Raw genomic sequence first — 21501 nt, 5'->3', positions numbered from 1 at the left:
CCTTGGAATTTGGTCTTGTGACATTGGGGTTGCAGGGTCATTCTATGGCCTCCCTTCCCTGCTTGCGCTCACTTTGCGGTCGCTGACCAACACAGTGTTGAGTTAGTGTAGGGACCTGCACTTGATACATGAGGCAATATGGTTTAATCAAATTATATACTAACATCCTGCCGTTGGTTTTCAAATTTAGCAGAGAGGCACTAGTGTCAGCCATAGGTGTGAGGTGCAGCAACTCCTTTCCTCTTTTTGTCCACACAACTACTATAATACTGCTCCTATGTACAAGAACTACTATAATACTGCTCCTATGTACAAGACTATAACTACTATAATACTGCTCCTATATAGAATACAACTACTATAATACTGCTCCTATATACAAGAACTACTGTAATACTGCTCCTATATAGAATACAACTACTATAATATTGCTCCTATATACAAGAACTACTATAATACTGCTCCTATATACAAGAATATAACTACTATAATACTGCTCCTATGTAAAAGACTATAACTACTATAATACTGCTCCTATATACAAGAACTACTGTAATACTGCTCCTATATAGACTATAACTACTATAATACCGCTCCTATGTACAATACACTAGGGAACAAAATTACAGTAGTACATTGCCCTGTGTGAACAAGGTCCTAAGGTGATGTACAAACCCCAGCATGGGCCTAGCTGCAACTTCAGCCTTTTGAGCAAATTTTCCTTGTTAGTTGCTGCACCAAAGAAAAAAAAACAGTCATTGATCGGAGTTGATACCAAGGTTTTATTTCATAAAGACGTTAACAGATGTGGAGAGTATTAATATCTTACAGATCACAGTGACGCTGTAAACCTGAATCCAGAGGGGTGAATGGCGCCTCCATCAGGTACAGGAAGTCATTAGTGTGGCTACATTACAACTAAAACAGTTAAAAATGAGACCCATCAGACTAAAAAGACCAATAAAACTTTAATTTAAAAATTAGATTAAAAAAAAGTAAGAAAAAAACCCAGACATCTAGGATCTAGTGTTGTGTAGGATGGACCCAATGTGGACACAGTCACAGCAAGACAAACTCCTCAGTGTTGAAGCCTTTTAATCGGTTCTTTTCTTCCTCCGTGAAGAGGTCGCTCTGCTCGTAGACCGGAGTGCAGACAAAGTCAAAGTCCTGAGCGTGGCCGTTCACAAAGGTGAATAAAGGGTAATTCTGCTTGCTGGAAGATTTCAGTACCTGGAATACAGAACAAGGATTAAAAAAAGGAATGTAGCAGAGCTAAATGTGTTCCACTGGTAGAACCACATCCACAGAGCAACACAGGCTTATAGGATTGGTGGTGTAGAACACTATGGAGGAGGTTACACTAGGCTCTATGGGCTACTTTCTCACGTTATACATGTTTTTTACATGACCTAGTTGGCACAGACGTCCATTTTTCAAGTCACCATGCAGTTCCCCCCCCCCCATCTGTAATGGTTTCTCCATACATATATGGCTGCTCGTTGCATTGCAGACAGACCCAGCATCCCAGCGCTCCGATATCACTTCCCTTCAGTGACACCTCCTTCATAATAAAGTCTGGACACATCAAGGGGAGGGGAATATCGGTGCATTGGGTGTGCCAGGCTCACCTGCAGTGCACAGAGCGGACCCTATTTGCATATCAAGAAACCATCACAGACGGCGGTAACCAGTGACTTGAAAAATGGACGCCACCACCGGGATCTATGAGACAACACCAACCAGGTCACATACAAAAAAAAAATAATAATCATCATAATTATGTAGGGAAGTGGTACATTCACAAGGGCTTCACAGGGCAAAAGAAAAAAATAAAAATAAAAAATAAATAAATAAAAATATATATTATATAAACAAAAAAAAACTATAAAACATAATAAATAACATAATAAACAAACATAATAATAAACATAATAATCATCATCACTAGGGAACCAAACAGAAGGACACTGTGATAAGCTGCAATCTGCAAATAAGCCTGATGGTGCGTTTACACAGACAGATTTATCTGACAGATTTTAGAAGCCAAAACCAGGAACAAGCTATAAACTGGGAACAGGTCATAAAGGAAAGACTGGGATCTATCCTATTTCAAATCCATTCCTGGCTTTGGCTTCCAAAATCTGTCAGATATATCTTTCTGTGTAAACGCACCATGACACGGGACAAAAATCCTCAACATGGGACCCCCACCCCTCCTTTGACCTGGGATTACATGAAAAGGGTGTATCACAAGTTTTTGTAGACTGGACAGCCCCTTTAAGTCTCTTCTCAATACTGGCCAAGGGGGACAAAAGGGGTCATTGAGGATTACAAAAACATAGCTGCATTCTTCCAGAAGCAGCGCCACACTTGTTCTCTTGTATGTGATATTACAACTCCTTTCACTTCACTGGAACAGAGCTACATGACATGAATGTTTCTGGAAGAAATAATGGAGGAGATTTATCAAACATGGTGTAAAGTGAAACTGGCTCAGTTGCCCCTAGCAACCAATCAGATTCTACATCTCATTCCTCACAGACTCTTTACAAAATGAAAGGTGGAATCTGATTGGTTGCTAGGGGCAACTGAGCCAGTTTCACTTTACACCATGTTTGATAAATCTCCCCCTATGCCTTTAAGTTGCCTCAGAAGCTGGCTATTTGACGTCATTTTTGTGTTAGATCATTAATGCGCTGCAGAATCTGTTATACAAATAAAATAATTTTATTCGTAATTATTGGCAGCAATACAGAAATAAAAAAAAGAAATAAATGGCTGCTTTCCTGCAAAAACAGCACTGCTCTTGTCCTCAGTTGGTGTGTGGCATTGTAATATTGCATACAGCGTGAGGACAGATGTGGCACTGTTTATGGAAGAAAGTAGCTGTGGTTTTTTTTTGTGTTTTTTTAAATATGCTTGGATAGCCCCTTTAAGAAGTATATCTGCAAGAAAGATGTGTTATCCAATGGAAAGCATTGATATTTTTCCCAACTGTAACAGAGAGGCAGACTTTGTTGTTCCGTTAATATCCGAATAAAGAATGCTGAAAGATTTAGATATAGATATAAAGGAGTGTTGTGCTCTGACAAGTCCTGTAGTTTACTGTAGATTCAGAAATCAGAATTCAAACCATAAACCCCACCATGTCTCAGCGTCCTATAAGACGTCTACTGTCACCCCTCAGGAGACACAGACACTGACACTTCAGCTATTGCCGGAATATCAGATATCCATGTTAGTGGATGCCAATACAATATACCAAGGGTAGGGAACCTTGGCTCTCCAGCTGTTGCAAAACTACAACTCCCATCATGCCTGGACAGCCAAAGCAAAAGTTTTGGCTGTTCATGCATGATGGGAGTTGTAGTTTTGCAACAGCTGGACAGCAAAGGTTCCCTATCCCTGCAATATACGGTATTCCTGCATCTGAACCCAGTAATGAAATTACTAAACAGAATGCAGGAACCATTATTAATATTCAGCCGTAATAACCAAGAAAATATAGTGTAAACTATAAACACTGTAAAACCCTTTAGTGTAAAAAGAAAAAAAAAAAAAATTTAGTGTCTGCTCAGTCTCCATTACAATAACTTTTTAGCTTAAGTTTTGCAAAACAAGAATCCATAGACCTGAATGATGAAAAGGATGTCTCAATAGCGCCATCTTATGGCAAGTCATGGATTTGACAGACTTAAAAAAAACAAGCTTGAGAGTCAATGTTCCTTTTAGGTTTATGTATTCTATAATTAACAATCTGTTACATTACTATGTTATAATGAGATAATAGTATTATAGTAATATTATAATACTACTACAAAATATTCTAAATATTCTAGTACTGAACATGAGGAAAGCGCAAAACAAACCAAAAACGTGGTTACAACTTCAAGGTATCAATTTGAAATCTTATTAGCAGACGACCCAGCTCTCCCCAAATTATAACTGTAAACAGTAACTCCACCAGCAGAATAGTAAGTGCTGCTCTGGAGTACAATACAGGATGTAACTCAGGATCAGTACAGGATAAGTAATGTAATGTATGGTGGGAGGGGGAGAGTATACCCTTTGTCCAGTGGGTCCTGAGGAGAGGGAGAGAGGTGAGGAGGGATAGTGGAGAAACTGGAATCTGCACAGCTGGGAGAAAGAGTGGGATAAATTTCCCTCGGTCCAAATGTGGATTAAAAGTTGGAAGTCAATTAAGAAAGAGCTTAAAATAACTAGATCCATAGATAAAACACCGCTATGGGAGAACACTAACTTAGAGGAAATTGTGAAATTAACCCATAGCTGCACCAGGACGTTATTGAACGTCCTCGTGCCGCTATGGGAGTTCAGAGGGGGGTCGCTCTGAACTGCTGCGATCCCGGGTGCCGCATGTAGCCCGGGATCGCGGCTATTAGCGGGCACGGTCCGATCGCCGTGCCCGCTAATTAAGTACTTAGAAGCAGCTGTCAAAGTTGATAGCTGCTTCTAAATACTTGCTGATATGCATCCCTGGTGGTCTAGTGGGGGGATCGCCCCCCTGCGGCGCGATTGCGGGGGGGCGATCCCCGCATCCATTCCGGGCCGGGGTCTGCTCCGTAATGGCGCTGATCCCGGCTCGGCATTCTATTGCTTTTGGCTGCAGCAGCCAAAAGTAATAGAACACCGATCTCATGGATTCATGCAGTATAACTATACTGCATGGATCTCTATGAGAGATCAGAGTGCATATACTAGAAGTCCCCCAGGGGGGCTTCTAGTATATGTGTAAAGTAAAAGAAAAATGTATTTTTAATAACACAAAATCCCCTCCCCTAATAAAAGTCTGAATCACCCCCCTTTCCCCATTTTATAAATAAAAATAAATAAATAAATAAACAAACAAACAAACAAACCAAACATGTTTGCTATCGCCGCGTGCGTAATCGCCCGAACTATTAATTAATCACATTACTGATCTCACACGGTAAACGGCATCAGCGCAAAAAAATCCCAAAGTGCAAAATTGCGCATTTTTGGTCGCATCAAATCCAGAATAATTGTAATAAAAAGCGATCAAAAAGTCATATATGCGCAATCAAGGTACCGATAGAAAGATCACATCATGGCGCAAAAAAAGACACCTCACACAGACCCATAGACCAAAGGATAAAAGCGCTATAAGTCTGGGAATGGAGCGATTTTAAGGAACATATATTTTCTTTAAAAGGTTTTAATTTTTTACAAGCCATCAAATCAAATAAAAGTTATACATGTTACATATCGTTGTAATCGTAACAACTTAAGGAACATATATAACGAGTCAGTTTTACCCCAGGGCGAACATAGTAAAAACAACTGGCTGTGTCCCCTAAGGGTTAAAAGATGTAAAGGGACTAAGGGAGGGGGGTATAGAAAAAGTGCAAGAAGCATTTATAGGGGGTAAATTGAGATCATGGTTGGAACTCCAGAGAGAGTATGATTTAAAGGGTATAAGCTGGCTGGAATATGGAAGACTAAAATTTGCCTATTTGGCGTCGCAAAAGAAAGATCTTTTTTTTCATACAAGAGTCCCCAGAGGTATTAACACTATTAGAGAAGAGGGATAGAAAAAGGGCTTTGGCAAGGATATATGCTAAATTAAGAGAGACTTGCTATAAAGATATGAATATTAAGAGTAGGGCTAGATGGGAAAGGGATTTAGGAGTATTTTCAGAGGAAGGATGGCAACGAATTTTGGAAAATATTAAGTCAGTATCTCTAAACAGTAATCATCAAGTGATTCAATTTAATATTGTCAACAGACTTTACTATACTCCATCCTTCCTGTGTATAATAAGGAAAAGAGATACTCCCGGCTGTGCCAGATGTGGGGGAGGACCTGCGGATTGGTTACATCTAATGTGGGACTGTCCCAAAATAAGGGAATTCTGGAGTGCAGTAGTAGAAGAAATAGTGAGGGAGGTACAGTCTGGGATCTTGTTTGCCCCGGGTTTGGTATTGTTGGGAGAGGATACCCAGGTTGAGAGGAAAAAAGATAGGGTGAGATTGAATAAGTTATTATTTATTGCTAGGTTACAAATAGTTAAAAACTGGATATCCCCGGAAAGTCCAAGTGTGATAGGTTGGAGGAAAGCTTGTGGATTATATGGAAGATATGAGGGGAGGAGGGAAGAGAATGGATAGGAAGGTTATGAGAAGAAAGAGGAGGAGGGTTGAAATATAACATCTATGGAAAAAAAAAAAAAAAAAAAGGAGGGATAAGCGTGCTCAGTGGGGGGTGGGGAAGGGATTGATATGTGATTTATAAGATTTTGTGTATGTTATGTTTTTTTGATAATACAAATAAAGGAAGTAAAGTAAAAAAAAAAAAAAAAAGTAATGTAATGTATGTACACAGTGACCTCACCAGCAGAATAGTGAGTGCAGCTCTGGGGTATAATACAGGATGTAACTCTGGGTCAGTACAGGATAAGTAATGTAATTTATGTACACAGTGACCCCTCCAGCAGAATAGTGAGTGCAGCTCTGGAGTAAAATACTGTGTACATACATTACTGATCCTGATTTACATTCTGTATTAATCTTGCATTTAGTAATACTCCACCCAGGGGTCACATCTGTATGTGGGTGACAGGGGCCCCAGAACACTGGGATAATATAACATACATACCTTTGTAAGCTCATCTACCACCTTCTCAAAGTCCCTTGCATGTCTGCAATAAAATCCAATTGTGCAGCTTGGGTCCATTTTCTTGAATGGCATTTTCTTAGGGGAAGGACAGTGGAATGACTGCAGAGTAAAGGGGAAGAATACAAAACCGTTTACAATCCCATACACCTATGGCAAACATTTTATATGTGGGGATGTGCTGGGCCCCCCACCATTAGCCTCAAGGGGGGCAAAAGTTTGATCCATTTGAAGGTAAGGGGCTGACTTGGTATCTCCAATAAAACAGAGTTCAACTAACAGGAGCCAAAAAGTCACGGTGTAGGAAAGCACTGCAGCACTAGGTCCTAGTAGTCCATGGAGGACTCTACAGCCCGATCCCCTATCTGTAAGACCTTCATCTACTATAAGGGTCTGTCAACAGGTTGCAGAAACACTGAAGATTTGGACTTGCCCATTTAAGTTAATTAGGAAAATCCACAACAAATCTGCAGTGTATCTGCCATGTGTGAAATACATTATGCAACATGGTGTGAACCTAGCCTAAGCTGTATACAGTAAGCGCCCCCTAGTGACTGCAGCTGGAAATCACAAATTTTATCATTTAACAATCAACGCAAGGGATATGGAACTTTGAATTTGAATCAGAGAAACCAAGTCCCCTTATAATGTGTTAGGAAAAAGACCCTAGAATTCTGTATTGATGTGATTATCTTCAGCAAGGTTTAAAGGACAGGTGTCAAAGCCAGAGCCCTCTAGCGATTGCAAAACTACAATTCTCATCATGCTTTCACAAACACCTGTAGTTTTAAGCAATCTTCCCCAACCAGTGCCTCTCTAGCTATGGCAAAACTACCACCCCTATCATGAAGATGCTGGCCTTCAAGATTTCCAACAGCCACAGGTTGGGGACGACTACTACAGGCAATGCATAACAGTCAGGGCATGATGGGAATGGTAGTCTGCAACAGCTGGAAAGCCACAGGTTGGGACACTGGTTTAGAGTGATGTGTAGGGCTGTTCTCTCCAAGAAATTAACTACAGAATTAACATGACTGACTGTGCCATTTAATGTATTCTTTACATTTCCGTTACCATTCAGCATCCAGTAAATCTCAGGAATGGAGTCAATCCTATTTCCGCAGCTGCTTTGGTAAACAGGTAGTCGACTCATCCACTCTATAATTTTTTTTTTTTTACCTTGACTAGAGATCCCTCTCCCTCCACATTCGCGGAAAGCAATGTTTGAACGCGGTAATGTGCATGTGATTCTACCTAATTAGATTTGCAAATCTATCTGTGCAGAGTCTGAGCTGTAGTGAAATGTACATTACTCCACTGGGGTCGATCTGTCATTGTCAGGATGGCCTGATGCCGGCTCCTGAACTCAGCGTGCCAAGGTTTTGGAAGAGGAAAAAAAAAAAAAAAAAAATTCTTTCCTGCCACACAGCTCAAATGTAACTGGCATCAAGAATGTAAGACGACAAAGGACCCCAGGAGGAGGTCAGGAATGGCTGACAATGACCCCGCACTATATTCATATTCCTGTTAGTCAATGAACATGGCGGCCTGATCCATTGCCACCTTTAACACTGTTTCAGTTCCTCAGATAACTCCTTTCTGTCAGGGAATAGAAACTGAAGCCAATGCAGATGTAATATTTCTCACAGCTGATAATTTGTTGCAGTGTTTCGGTTTAAATAATTTTCTGGTCAGGTAAGCACCTCAGCAGAAATTACAATATAAGACTATGGTCACAATTTTAGTTGGCATTTAAATTTTGATACAGATAACACATTGAAATCATGAAATCCGCATTACAATCGGTGTAATGCGTTTAGGTCAGTTGAGTGCCTCCTAACCCCATCAATCTCTAAGTATAGCTGGGAAAAGTGCACTTCTCTCTGGCTCACTGTCTGATCCAACTGGTTGCAGGAGATGGCTCCACAGACTAAAAGGTATATGCACACAGAGTAATTACCGCGGAAAACTGTGCGGAATCCGCCGCTGGTCCCCGGGCGCTCCCGCTTCCCCATCCACCGGCTGCATAGACTCCATTCTATGGTCAGGCGGAATCTGCTGTCCGCCCAAACAATTGACGGGTTATTTCTTTGGGCGGACAACGGAATCTGCCCGAGCATATAATGGAGCCTATGTGACGGGTGGAACTTCAAGTGGGAGCGAGCAGCGGATTCAGCACAGAATTACTCTGTGTGCATATACCCTCAACGCTGTCACTCGCCTGCAATATGTCAGAGTGGTGCCTCGGAGAGCGAAGCACACAGCTGCAGGCTTCTGGCTATTATAAAAATCAGAGGGTCTTAACAGATCTAAACTTTTGACAAGTCAAAAGTTTATTTGAATGACTTTAAATGGGCCTCAGGAATGCCTTGGTTGGTTTTTCCAGTCAATGGGACTTATAAAAAATAAGTTTTCATGAAGAATTGAGATGTAGACTGCCTTGCCCAAAAAAGTTTTAATAAAATTTTTTGAAAAGACAGATTTTCTAGAGGTTTGTATACTTTGCACACTTTGGTTTGGCGTGCAAGACTACAGCATGAGAACCATGTTGCATATTTCCCAATTTAATCAATGTTGGGTATAATAAAGTTACATTCCTTTTTTGTTGTACATCATCTCTGACTCCCTTCTTTCACCAAGACTTCAGTGTTGTCAATGTATCTCTATGAGAGCGCTCTCAGAGATGGATCAAAGACACTGACTAGATGTGGGGCAGCCTGAGAAGAGGTCACGTGGGCCAGGAAGCCAAAAAAAAAAAGAGGAAGTGTCACATGTATTATGCCACAAATTACACATCAAAAGTTCCATGTGAACATAACCAATCAACAAAGGTAAAGACCAAAAAGCCTGCTCGACATTGAAGGCCACATTCTGCTGCACTTCTCATGGTTTAGTTGGTTCAGTAATTTTCTGGTGATGCAGCTGTGACATTCAGATATAAGGTGCATGTATCCTGGAACATTTACCTGGTGCTCTGTGTATGGAAGTGATCACAGCCCAGGTGTCAAACCTTCTGCCCTCCAGCTACAACAAAACTACAACTCTCGGAATGCCCGAGCCACAAAAGCCCAAGCTGACTCATAGTATGACTAAGAGGAGCGTGTTGCAATTGATTACCGGTGGCTGCAGAAGTTGGATGCAGCTCTAAGGCTGCCTGGAAAACATGGATACAGATATAAGCCATAGGCTGTATTCATGTTTTTTAGGACTCCCCAGGGTTGCATCCAACTTTTGCAGCCACCGGTAATTAAATGCCGCAAGTTCTGGTTAGGAGAAACCAGAGTGTGGTTGAGATTCCTTTATCTCTAATGACTAGAGATGAGCGAACCGGGTTCGGGCTCGAGTCGATCCGAACCCGAACGTTCAGTATTTGATTAGCTGGGGCTGCTAAACTTTGATAATGCTCTAAGGTTGTCTGGAAAACATGGATACAGCCAATTACTATATCCATGATTTCCACATAGCCTTAGGGCTTTATCCAACTTCAGCAGCCACCGCTAATCAAATGCCGAAAGTTCGGGTTCGGATGGACTCGAGCATGTTCCAGGTTCGCTCATCTCTACTAATGACCAATAAGTCAGATGCCATGGCATCTGACTCCTTTCTATCACACCCAAGTTTTTCAGCAGTTTGCTCTACAGCAGCTCCTCTGTGGGTTCGTATCAGACAGGCTAGCCTTCACCCCTCAGACATCAGACACAAGGACCTCGTCCCTGTCACTGGTTATCCTTCCTTTCATCTGCTTTGGTCAGTACCAACCACCAGATCAACCAATTCTAGAGATGTTCCTCCCAGTTGTCACCATCACAATTTGGTCCTTACGCTTGCCAATGTTTTCACTTCCAACATCCTTTCCAAGAACTGACTGATCACTTGCTTCCCAATATATCCCACTGTCTGTCGCCATTGTTGCTAGATCTTTAATGGTATTGCCTTCACCTTGGTTTTATTGTTATGGCTGAGTGAACAATCACGCCAATGGAGGAGTAAAAGAGAACTACCACTCCTATTATTTTCTAGTTCTTTAAATTCCGCAAGCTGCTCTAGGAGTAGATCACTGTGTAATGTTCGTTCATAATTAGTGTATAAATTAGATGGAGATGGCGGTGCCAGGACCGCGGCGACATTACCTCGAGAGGGAAATCCTTTATGCTGACATCTACAAAAGATTGGCAGTAATGAGGATCCATGTATATCAAGCTGTCATCTGCAAGGACAAAACAGAAGATAAGTAATTCCAAATACACTTTATTATTACACCGCTTACAATCCAATTTCTATGCAGAAGAACAGAAGAGAAAAATCGCAGACAAAGGCTCCTGCCACGCTGCCGCTCCTTGACGGATGCGCGCTCCTTAACCGGACAGATTAACTTCTGCATAATCAAATATGCTTGTATAAGCAGAATTTTTTTTTTATTTTTTATTTCATATAAAAGTGATGAGTCTGTCATTTAATTTTGGATGATGAAATTACTTTCACAAACACACAATTATATTCCGGAGTTTGGCGATGAAAAATGCGCTGGGAAAACGGGGCCGACAATGAGGACGTATTACTTGTCGTCTTAACATCAACTTGCGGCGCTTAAACTGCTGGAATGTAAATATGTAAATAAAATCTGCCAAATGAGAAGAGCGAAGGCGCTTAAACTTTCATTAGACGGAAGGTAAAATATGCCTTGTTTATGCAGTGCGGGAAATTAAAGATGCAGTTTGCAGAAACCAATTACAATGGAGGCTAAGTGACAAATGAGTGGACGGCGGCAGGATCTGATGAATTAATAGCAGTCTCCGCACCACTGTAATTATTCAGCCCGAGAGTGGTCATTTATAAGTGGGAGCTGGATGCTTACAAATTATATATATATATTATATCTATATACCTCTCTATCTTAAAGCTGTCATTGTTTCCCATAGAAACCAACCACAGAGCTGTTTTTATTGATGGGCACTGTAAGAATTGAAGGCTGCTCTCTGATTGGTTGCTTGTGGATCTTTTTGGGGCGTTCACATCACAATTCAAATGACAGTATCCTAAAAACACGTTTGTCTACAAGTCTATATGAACGCTGACATATAGGTTAAACATATGTTTACATACACCTTTTCTTGTTAAGTTTTCACTGTAAATAAAGTTGTAGAATTCAAATCCTGTTACTGCACTGGACCATAAATAAAAATATTTTACCTGTTCTCAACCATGAACATAACTGTAGGTCCCTTTTTGCGGTGCGTTCATGCACAAGGATGTACAGTAAGGGAATGTGCACACTAGGGAACCCGGGCGGATCACCCGCCGCAGATTCCGCAGCTTGCCCCAGCTTGGGACCGTGCAAATCTCCGCCTGTGCCATAGGCTCCATTGTATGCACAGGCGGATTACGCCATCCGCCCAAAGAATGAGCCATTTCATTCTTTGGGCGGGCGGCGTAATCAGTCTGTGCATAGAATGGAGTCTATGGCACAGGTGGAGATGCGCGCAGCTGCGAAATTCGGGACGGGTGATCAGCCCGGGTTCCGCAGTGTGCACGTTCCCTTGCGTCCTAGGATGAAAAAAGCGCAGGAGCTGTGCCTGTGCCCTCTGTGGCAGGTCCTGGCTGTCAGTTATAGCCACATCTGCCGACTTGGGTCGAGGGGTTAGCTAGGGTTACAAAAAGACAGCTGATTTCTTCCAAAAACTCCGCCATCCTAGTCGTCAGGGTGTGTGGTTTTACAATTCAGCTACACTTCAGAACAATGGAACTGAGCCTCAACACTGCACACAAATCAAAGACAGGGGTGATGCTGTTTATGGAAGAAAGCGGCCATGTTTTTGTCCTGCACAGATTCGGCAGCGAAAGTACACCGGGAGATGCATGGCACCAATTCTCACTAGTGCTTATAGCAACCAATCACAGCTCAGCTTTCATGTTACCAGAGCAATATGAGAAATTAAAGCAGGTACGTGTTTGGTCGCTACATCGACCCTTGATAAAGCAACATGCGAAACGCGTGTCGGGTGAGTGGGAAGGTGGACTCTTATACTAAGGACATATATGGGTAATATATATTTACTTCTGATGGTATTCATTCCTGTTTATTTACTGTGAGGTTTATCTATTTTTTGTAATACATGCCCAGTGCCCAGTATATATGTATGTAGGTTTCCTGTTAATGGTTATTTATTATGTGTTTCTGCACTTTATGTAATGGAACCTATTTTTATCCACCCTTTGTTGGGGATTTGTATTAGCTCCAGCTCCCTTTACATGCATTTTAACTAAGTTTATTTTTGTATACATCAATAAAGGATAATATTCTTTCTATATCTTGGTCTTGCATTTGTTTTTTCATCTTTGTTTTTGATGTAAGCATTTTGTGTGCATTTAGACCTAAATTATTTGTAGCCTTGTATAGGATGTCCAGGTATGATGTGAACTGTAGTTTTGGAACAGCAGGAGGGCCGCAGGTTACCGATCCCTATTTTAGGGTATGGGTGCTCACAAAATGCTGCGGTCAATTATACAACACGAGAAAATAACTCAACGTGGTGTTAAATCAGCAGCACATATGCTACGTGTATATACACACACACTTACTGTTCATGATTCTGCCCCATGAGTATGATAGATGCCAGATCACGTATTCTGGATTATCAGACAGACACAATGGGGGAGATTTATCAAACTGGTGTAAAGTAGAATTGTCTTAGTTGCCCCTAGCAACCAATCAGATTCCACTTTTCATTCCTCACAGAGTCTTTGAAAAATAAAAGGTGGAATCTGAATCAAAGTTTAAGAATCAACTCTTCAACTTTGGTACTGAATAGGCGACCTTAACTTTAGCCACGTTGACACATTCCGCACAGAACACGGACATGGAATGCCTGTAATGGACCCCCCCATCCCCACCAGCCAGCATCTGACAAAAATGCTGGGAGCGGGGGAACTGTATGCATATGCGCCGCACTGTAACGACAGCGTCGTACAGCGGGAGTCCATTACAGGCATTCCACGTGTGAATGCGGCCTTAGGGTCCTTTTAGATGGCCCAATATGGGGCCAATCTATTGTAGCAAACGAGTGCTGATCAGCGCTCATCTGTAGTGCTGTTAGAAGCCACAATAAACGCATGGCTGCTTTGTCTTTGTGGCCATTTAAATGTACTGCTATCGCATGTCCGTATTTACACAGGGAGATATGCGGTCAATAACAATCAAATTCTACCGCCAGCACAAAAGCTGTAATAAGCCGATGAGCGGGCCTTTTCCTACTCCTTGGCTGATTGCTGACACTTACACAAGCATAATATCGGCCAAATAGTATTTCTTCTATGTTCCTAGCTGATAGAAAGCCTGTGTGAAAGATGTTTAGACTATTTGCCCCTCATCAGTGTGGAGTAGGACACCATCACGTGTCTCAACATCAGTGTATTCTACGACATTGCCCCCTGGGAAATCAAATATGCAAAAGAACACTCCAGAGACACCATGCACTTACTAGCATTGCTCCCATTAGCCAGAATCCTACTCCACACTGACGAGGGGCAAATACCCTGAAAAAAATGTCGGTAGATTGATACCTTGCTTGGGTGGTTTCCTTGATTGGAGACATTCCTTGGCTTGGTTGTTCCTTCCCGGAGGAAGGTCTGGCTAGCTCACTACGTTGAGACTCTGATGGTGTCTCTGGAGTGTTCTTTTGCATATTTGATTTCCCAGTGGGCAATGTCCTAGAATACACTGACGTCGAGACACGTGATGGTGTCTCTGTGGCGTTTTTGGTTGATCTCCCTGAGGTCAACCAGCGTCCTTTACCAAACACTTGTCATGAGTGAACATTTGTCATACAAGGGAAGCTCGCAGAGAACACATCCATTTTGGCCTACACAAATATACAGTTTTATAATTATTAGAGACGCAAACTTGCCGTTAGTTTGGGTTTGCATGAACCCAACTTTCAGCAAGTTGGCTCATGTCTAAACAATTTTTGCCTACCTTGAAATCCTACAAAGTAATAGGACTGTTTTGGTCGACCACCAATGATCCCAACACAATATTCAAGGCTCAGAATCCCCTAAAGAGAAGAAGACAGCAGTAAGATACAAGAGTATAAGATGTAGATCAGAGACTAAGTATAGACCTACAGAGAGGCAGTCATCCCCATGAACACATACTGTATGCTTATACAGCCATTGATGTGAAATTAGGCAGCTGGTTTAGCATCAAGCATGGAGGAACCCAAGAAGCAGCATCCTGATTTCCCCTGCTTCCCATTCCAGCAAAATATCCCCATTTGTGAACTGGCCAGAAGTATCTTCATAGTCCCCCTCCTACCTTCACAAACTCAAAGTATTCTGTATTGGTCCTTTCTCCGCCAAGTCTGACAGGAACCAGAATGAGAACGGATTTATCACAGTCGGATTTATCCTGCTGGTCATACACATCGGCACAGTAAACTACGGAAACAAGGAATATGGGTTGTGTGCGGTACTGCAATGGAGCTGCAGCATAAGACAACCAGTGGTGCGGTTTACCCTATTCCTGTTCAAATGCAATTTACCTTCAAACTGCTGAAGCCTTGATGCAGTAGTAAGTGCAAGGAAAAAAAGCACTTTATGTGCATTTCCTGTAATAAGTGTATATTGGGGATTTGTATAACATTTGGGGGACAATACAATACGTAAATAAAAATTTTCGCCAGACTTCTCCTTTAATCTAACAGTGTCAGCAGTCTGGAACGTGTATGGCAGAGAACATATTCACTTTAAAGAACAAGGATTGGTTTCCAGCATTAAGCCCTGTAGGTCAATCACGCACCACTTGGTGGCAGGAGGCATGCATGCTGCTGCTCAGCATATACTCTTAAACACACTGTATTAAAAATTATGACAGCAGTAATAGTGGTGGTGAGTGTGTATTACATTGGGGTGATTGTGGGACTACCTCTAACTATTGACAGCACACAGTTGGTTAAAATAATTCACTACCTACTTGTACAGTCCTGGGCCACATAAATGGAAATCCCCTGCAGCTCTGGGTCAATGGAATCTTCCTTCGCTTTCCTGGAAAATATTGCAGAAGTCAGATCTTAGCCTAAAGCAGACGTGTCAAACTCGGGCCCTCCAGCTGTTTTAAAACTACAATTCCCATCATGCCTGAACAGCCAAAGCTAAAGCTTTGGCTGTCCTGGCACGATGGGAACTGTAGTTTCGCAACAGCTGGAGGGACTGAGTTTGACATCCCTGGCCTTACTGCCATTACCGCAACACTCAGGACATACCTCAGCAGGTGAGAGACCACCGCAGGACCATACCAGTCTCCAGCCACTTTCCCAGAATTCTTTCCAAGCTTGATCAACCGATGAATCCCAAAATCAGCTGAGGGGTGATCAGAGAACCAGGAGATGATTTTTCGATGATAAAACGCAGTTTGGTTTTGGTCTTCACTGTCCTTGGCAGCTCGAGAGTCGCTGGGTTTTGTATCATGGTAGTTAGTTGCATCATACGAGGCCTCTATGGGTGCAAGCTTCCTGGCGCTATTCTGTAACCAGAACTCTGCCTCCGGACGGTAAAGGTCTAATGCATGCGGCCATAACCAGTCTGTAAAAGGGAAAAGGAAGCCCTTAAAGGGGTTATCCAGCGCTACAAAAAAATGGCCATTTTTCCCACTCTTGTCTCCAGATTGGGTGGAGTTTCAAACTCAGTTCCATTGAAGTAAATGGAGCTTAATTGCAAACCACACCTGAACTGGAGACAAGAGAGAGGGAAAAGTGGCCATTTTTTGTAGCGCTGGATAACCCCTTTAAAAGGGTTTTCATTTACAGCAGTGTTGTCCAAAAAAAAAAAAAAAAAAACACCCCATACCAACAACAGTTGCTAAACTACAATTCCCATGACTACTAGACAGCCAAAACCAAGCTTTGGCTGTCCAGGCATGGGGGGGAATTGTAATTCTGCAACAGCTGGAGGGCTGCAGGTTCCCCATCCCTGTGATTCTTAAAGGGATTGTCCAGTGTTAAGGCCGTGTTACCCAAGGCGATATTTAGGAGGAAGAAAGCACAGACCTATCAGGTCCGTGTTCGCCTCCTCCTCGTTCCCCACTCAATGCCTGACAGACGCACAGACCCAGAGCGGGAAAAAGCAGGGGGGGCTGCCCGGACAATCATTAGATGCGCAGTGGACCGTTGCGGTTGTGATCGCAACATTTCGATTTGGAAGACCACAATAAGCAGTCATTGTGCATTCTATTACAAATGATTAACGGCCGATAATAGTTTGGTGTAATAGGACCCTTATGCTATTTTTAATATATATCGCTACTGGTATACAGAAAACAAAGAACATAGGCTTACCTGTCCACGCTCCCCTGGTGTTCCCCTGTTGCAGCATCGCTGTAAGCAAGCGAGTCTACACTATTCTCTGTATACCAGCAGTGATATATTAAAAAAACTGCCTAAGGGTAAGATCACACTGAGTAACAGGCGGAATCCCACCTGCCTCAGCAGGTCAATGGGATGCCTCGCACGCCTCCACTCAAACAATTGGCATGTAAATTCTTGTAGCGGAGGCACGCAAGCCATCCCATCGACACGCCTGTTTTACTCAGTGTGAGCATACCCTAACATCGGACAACCCTTTTAACTACTGAAATTTGGGCATGACCTCGATCCCTGTTGTATAGTTCAGCTTGGGTGTTGGAGGGACACCTATGTTATTAGACATTTTTGCATACTCCTTAAGGCTGGGTTCACACTACGTATATTTCAGTCAGTATTGTGGTCCTCATATTGCAACCAAAACCAGGAGTGGATTAAAAACACAGAAAGGATCTGTTCACACAATGTTGAAATTGAGTGGATGGCCGCCATATAACAGTAAATAACGGCCATTATTTCAATATATAAATATTAAATGGCGACCATCCACTCAATTTGTGTGAACCGAGCCTTTCTGTGTTTTTAATCCACTCCTGGTTTTGGTTGCAATATGAGGACCACAATACTGACTGAAATATACGTAGTGTGAACCCAGCCTAAAGGGGTTATCAAGCGATTAAACATCAGTTTTCTATCAGAAACAGCACCACTTGTCCTTAGTTTGTATTTGGTATTGCTACTGAAGTGAATAGAGCTGAGGGGTGGTGCTGGTTTTGGAAAACAGCAGCTCTTTTTCTAATCCTTGATAACTCACGTAATTTGCCTTTAAAGGGAAAGGGCTGCATAAACTTAACCTCCCCCCCCCCCCCCACAGTTTATCCAGTTATTCTGCTCCTGCCGTTATGTGTATGCAGCTCTTATGCAGAAATGTGTCCACAAATACAGAGGCGAGAAAAGGATGCAGCTTTCATCGGAGCTGCATACACAAAACGGTAGATTCTAGATTCTAACTGTCGGCAACCTGGAAGATAATCCACACCAACCTCTGCCTATGAAGTGAACCAGAAGACCCTGCGCCAGCAACATCTGTCCTGTCCTCAGGGTGCAGCCCCAGCCACAATCTGTGGTCAAGGTGGACCCCTCCAGCTGGGGGAACTCCTCCCTGTATGTGAGCCATATCCTGGAGATAAAGTCTTTCCGGAAATCCTCCACAGTGCCAAAGCCATCTTCATTGGTCACCGACCCAGAATCCGAGCCATCAGGAGAAGATTCGGACTCTGAAAATAAAGGCATTGCCACACATTAACCCTTATGGTGCCAAAGTCGGGTCTGAGCAAGGCTTTGTCCTTGGTTTCTGTTGGCAAGATACAAACTACACACAACATTTTTGGGCTATCTATGACGCCAGTGAGGACCAGTAGATCTAATGGCTGTCTTAGACAATCACAGTGACCCTCCCCCAATGAGACCCACCTTCAAATTTAAAGTGGTAGCATTTGCCAAGTAAGAAGACAGGAGAATTTCTTCTAAAATAGGTTTTTGTCCGGAGTACCCAGCCTATAATAGGGGGAAAATGAAATTATAATTTGCTACAAAAATTGCAGTTGGCATAGGAGAATACAATGACTCCCATCATGTATGTCACAGTATCTTTCCCCCTTGATGCATGTAGAGCTAAAAATATAGAGCTCATGCATGTAGAGCTGCAGGTTAATAGCTAAGTGGGCATTACCTATATGCATGTAGTGCTGCAGGTTCAGAGCTTGGTGGGCATTACCTATATGCATGTAGAGCTGCAGGTTCAGAGCTTGGTGGGCATTACCTATATGCATGTAGTGCTGCAGGTTCAGAGCTTGGTGGGCATTACCTATATACATGTAGAGCTGCAGGTTCAGAGCTTGGTGGGCATTACCTATATGCATGTAGAGCTGCAGGTTTATAGCTAAGTGGGCATTACCTATATTCATGTAGTGCTGCAGGTTCAGAGCTTGGAGGGTATTACCTATATGAATCTAGAGCTGCAGGTTCAGAGCTTGGTGGGCATTACCTATATGCATGTAGAGCTGCAGGTTTATAGCTAAGTGGGCATTACCTATATTCATGTAGTGCTGCAGGTTCAGAGCTTGGAGGGTATTACCTATATGAATCTAGAGCTGCAGGTTCAGAGCTTGGTGTGCATTACCTATATGCATGTAGTGATGCAGGTCCAGAGCTTGGTGGGCATTATCTACACGCATCTAGAGCTGCAGGTTCAGAGCTCGGTGGGCATCACCTACATGCATGTACAGCTGCAGGTCCAGAGCTTGGTGGACAATAAATGGCCCACTTTCACTGAATGCTTTAGTCTGTGTCTAGTCCCCTCCCTTCCCCACTTATTGGTCCGAGCTATGATTTCTAGGTAATATGCAGCTCAGGAGGCTCCTCAGAGAGTGTGATTATATGTAAACAATTCACAAACACTAAACCACAAAGTCCCCTATAGTGCTTGGGAGGTCAGTAAGTTGCATCGGGCAAAGACAGTGTTTGTATCCTGTAATTACGTACACAGTGATTTGTACAGGAACTGCAGACATCAAATGGAAAGATTATTAACACATGCACAATACCTGCAGCACCTGTCCCGCCCAGCATCCCTCCACACCCAATGTTAGACTGGGCAGAAGGGAGAGGCGCTGAGCAACCCCTTTAATAAAAACTATTTTTGTTAAGTTGTAAGATGTCACATGTCCTCTGAAGGGGCTCTGGGTATACGAGACCGTTGTGGTTTATCCAGCAGCTGAGGAGTAACAGGGAGGAGAGCGTGCACTTACTGTATTTTACATTATGCCACGCAGATAAAAACATAGACTTCACTTTGTCATCGCTGCCGCTGGCCTCCATATTCACCCCGTGAGAATGAACCCATACCTTGTGCAGTGCGGAAAGTCATATACCTACAAGATACAAGTCACATGTCAGCGATGGAAAACCATGTCACCCAATATATGAGGGCGACTTCTGAAACTTTCCTATAGAGACTTTGTTTCAATCATTCGTCATTTTTAGGACTGCTGCTTCCTGTTCCAATTCAAACTAGAAAACCCACCTCACAAATGAGCCTCAATACCCCCCCCACACACACACACATTCAGAACTGATCAATTATAAAAAACTGTATTTAAAAAAACTGTCAGTTTGGGTGATCAAACCCGCAATAGTCTGGCTTTATACCTCTTGTGGATTTGCGACAATTGTTATCCAGTGAAGATGATAAATTGCATCAGCTGCACAAGTATATCCCGCCTTAATAAGTTTGTTTATTAGGCTGGGTTCACACTGCGTTTTTGCAATCCGTTTTTGCAAAAAACAGATGAAAAACAGATTGCACAAGACGGATCAGTTTTTTTTGACGGACACAAAATAGTTGGACACAATTTTTTTTGTCCGTTAAAAAAACCGGATCCATTAAACGTATGCGGAAAACGCAGTGTGAACCCAGCCTAAAGGATTAAAATACAGTAAATAAATGCCTGCTTTCTTCCATTAACAGCGCCACACCATCTCAATCCGTGTACAATACTGCAACTCAGTTTCAATGATGTGAATGGAGCCTTGATGTAATACCACACATAACCTGAGGACAGGAGTGGCGCTGGTTTTTCAGAAGGAAAAAAAAAAAAGTTATAACCCTTTAAAAAAAACAAAAACAACCTGATATGTGAAAAGTTTTATTCACTTGGGGGTCTAAGTGTTCAGACTGTGGCCTTTTAGGAGAACCAGTGGGGAGACGTACATGCTGCCATGCGGTGCTGAGAAATCTCAGGGGGAGATTTATCAAACATGGTGTAAAGTGAAACTGGCTCAGTTGCCCCTAGCAACCAATCAGATTCCACCTTTCATTTTCCAAAGAGTCTGTGAGGAATGGAAGGTGGAATCTGATTGGTTGCTAGGGGCAACTGAGCCAGTCTCACTTTACACCATGTTTGATAAATCTCCCCCTCAGTCTTTCCTTTATGATCTGTTCTTTGTTTATAGTCCAGAAATTGTGCTAACCGGTCATGTGACACAGAGATCAGTCACAGGGCATGGGGAGGACGGGTTTCATTTCCTTCTTGTAAGGAGAGAGAACTATGACCTGCAGTCACCGACAAGGCCCCGGCCGCAGGAGAGACCAAACAATCACCCCCCATACTGACCTAATACAACTAGAACAAACCCTCTGCTGCCAGAAGCACCCCGCCTACCCATCCCCCACATCAAACATCTGCAATGCAAATACAGGGAACTATAGGGCAGTATTATGCAACATTTTACAAGCCTGAGGGTCCATTTACACAGAAAGATTATCTGACAGATTATCTGCCAAAGATTTGAAGCCAAAGCCAGAAACAGACTAAACAGAGATCAGGTCATAAAGGAAAGCCTGAGATTTCTCCTCTTTTCAAATCCATGTCTGGCTTTGGCTTCAAATCTATGGCAGATAATCTTTCTGTGTAAATGGGCCCTCAGGCTTTA

General features: G+C 42.6%; 1 protein-coding gene across 6 annotated transcripts in view; it reads right to left on the bottom strand.

Moving 5' to 3' along the window:
* Window positions 1-762: 762 nt before the first annotated feature.
* ATG4C (autophagy related 4C cysteine peptidase) overlaps window positions 763-21501 on the bottom strand; it is a 39250-nt gene continuing 18511 nt past the window's right edge. For 4 of the 6 annotated variants that reach the window (XM_069981366.1, XM_069981363.1, XM_069981364.1 and 1 more), the window contains exons 2-11: window positions 19818-19940; window positions 18481-18564; window positions 18051-18284; window positions 15913-16231; window positions 15624-15694; window positions 14967-15088; window positions 14628-14706; window positions 10786-10862; window positions 6638-6757; window positions 763-1230 (exon numbers count right to left, since the gene is read on the bottom strand). In XM_069981366.1, coding sequence (XP_069837467.1) covers window positions 1060-1230; window positions 6638-6757; window positions 10786-10862; window positions 14628-14706; window positions 14967-15088; window positions 15624-15694; window positions 15913-16231; window positions 18051-18284; window positions 18481-18564; window positions 19818-19887 — 1347 coding nt within the window. In that variant the 5' untranslated portion in view covers window positions 19888-19940 and the 3' untranslated portion in view covers window positions 763-1059. The remainder of the gene's footprint in view (window positions 1231-6637; window positions 6758-10785; window positions 10863-14627; window positions 14707-14966; window positions 15089-15623; window positions 15695-15912; window positions 16232-18050; window positions 18285-18480; window positions 18565-19817; window positions 19941-21501) is intronic. The other 2 variants (XM_069981367.1, XM_069981368.1) reach the window with 2 other exon arrangements.

The sequence above is a fragment of the Dendropsophus ebraccatus genome, chromosome 8 (genome assembly GCF_027789765.1).
Source record: "Dendropsophus ebraccatus isolate aDenEbr1 chromosome 8, aDenEbr1.pat, whole genome shotgun sequence".
NCBI classification, from domain to species: domain Eukaryota; kingdom Metazoa; phylum Chordata; class Amphibia; order Anura; family Hylidae; genus Dendropsophus; species Dendropsophus ebraccatus.
This window is presented reverse-complemented; position numbering and strand designations above follow the sequence as displayed.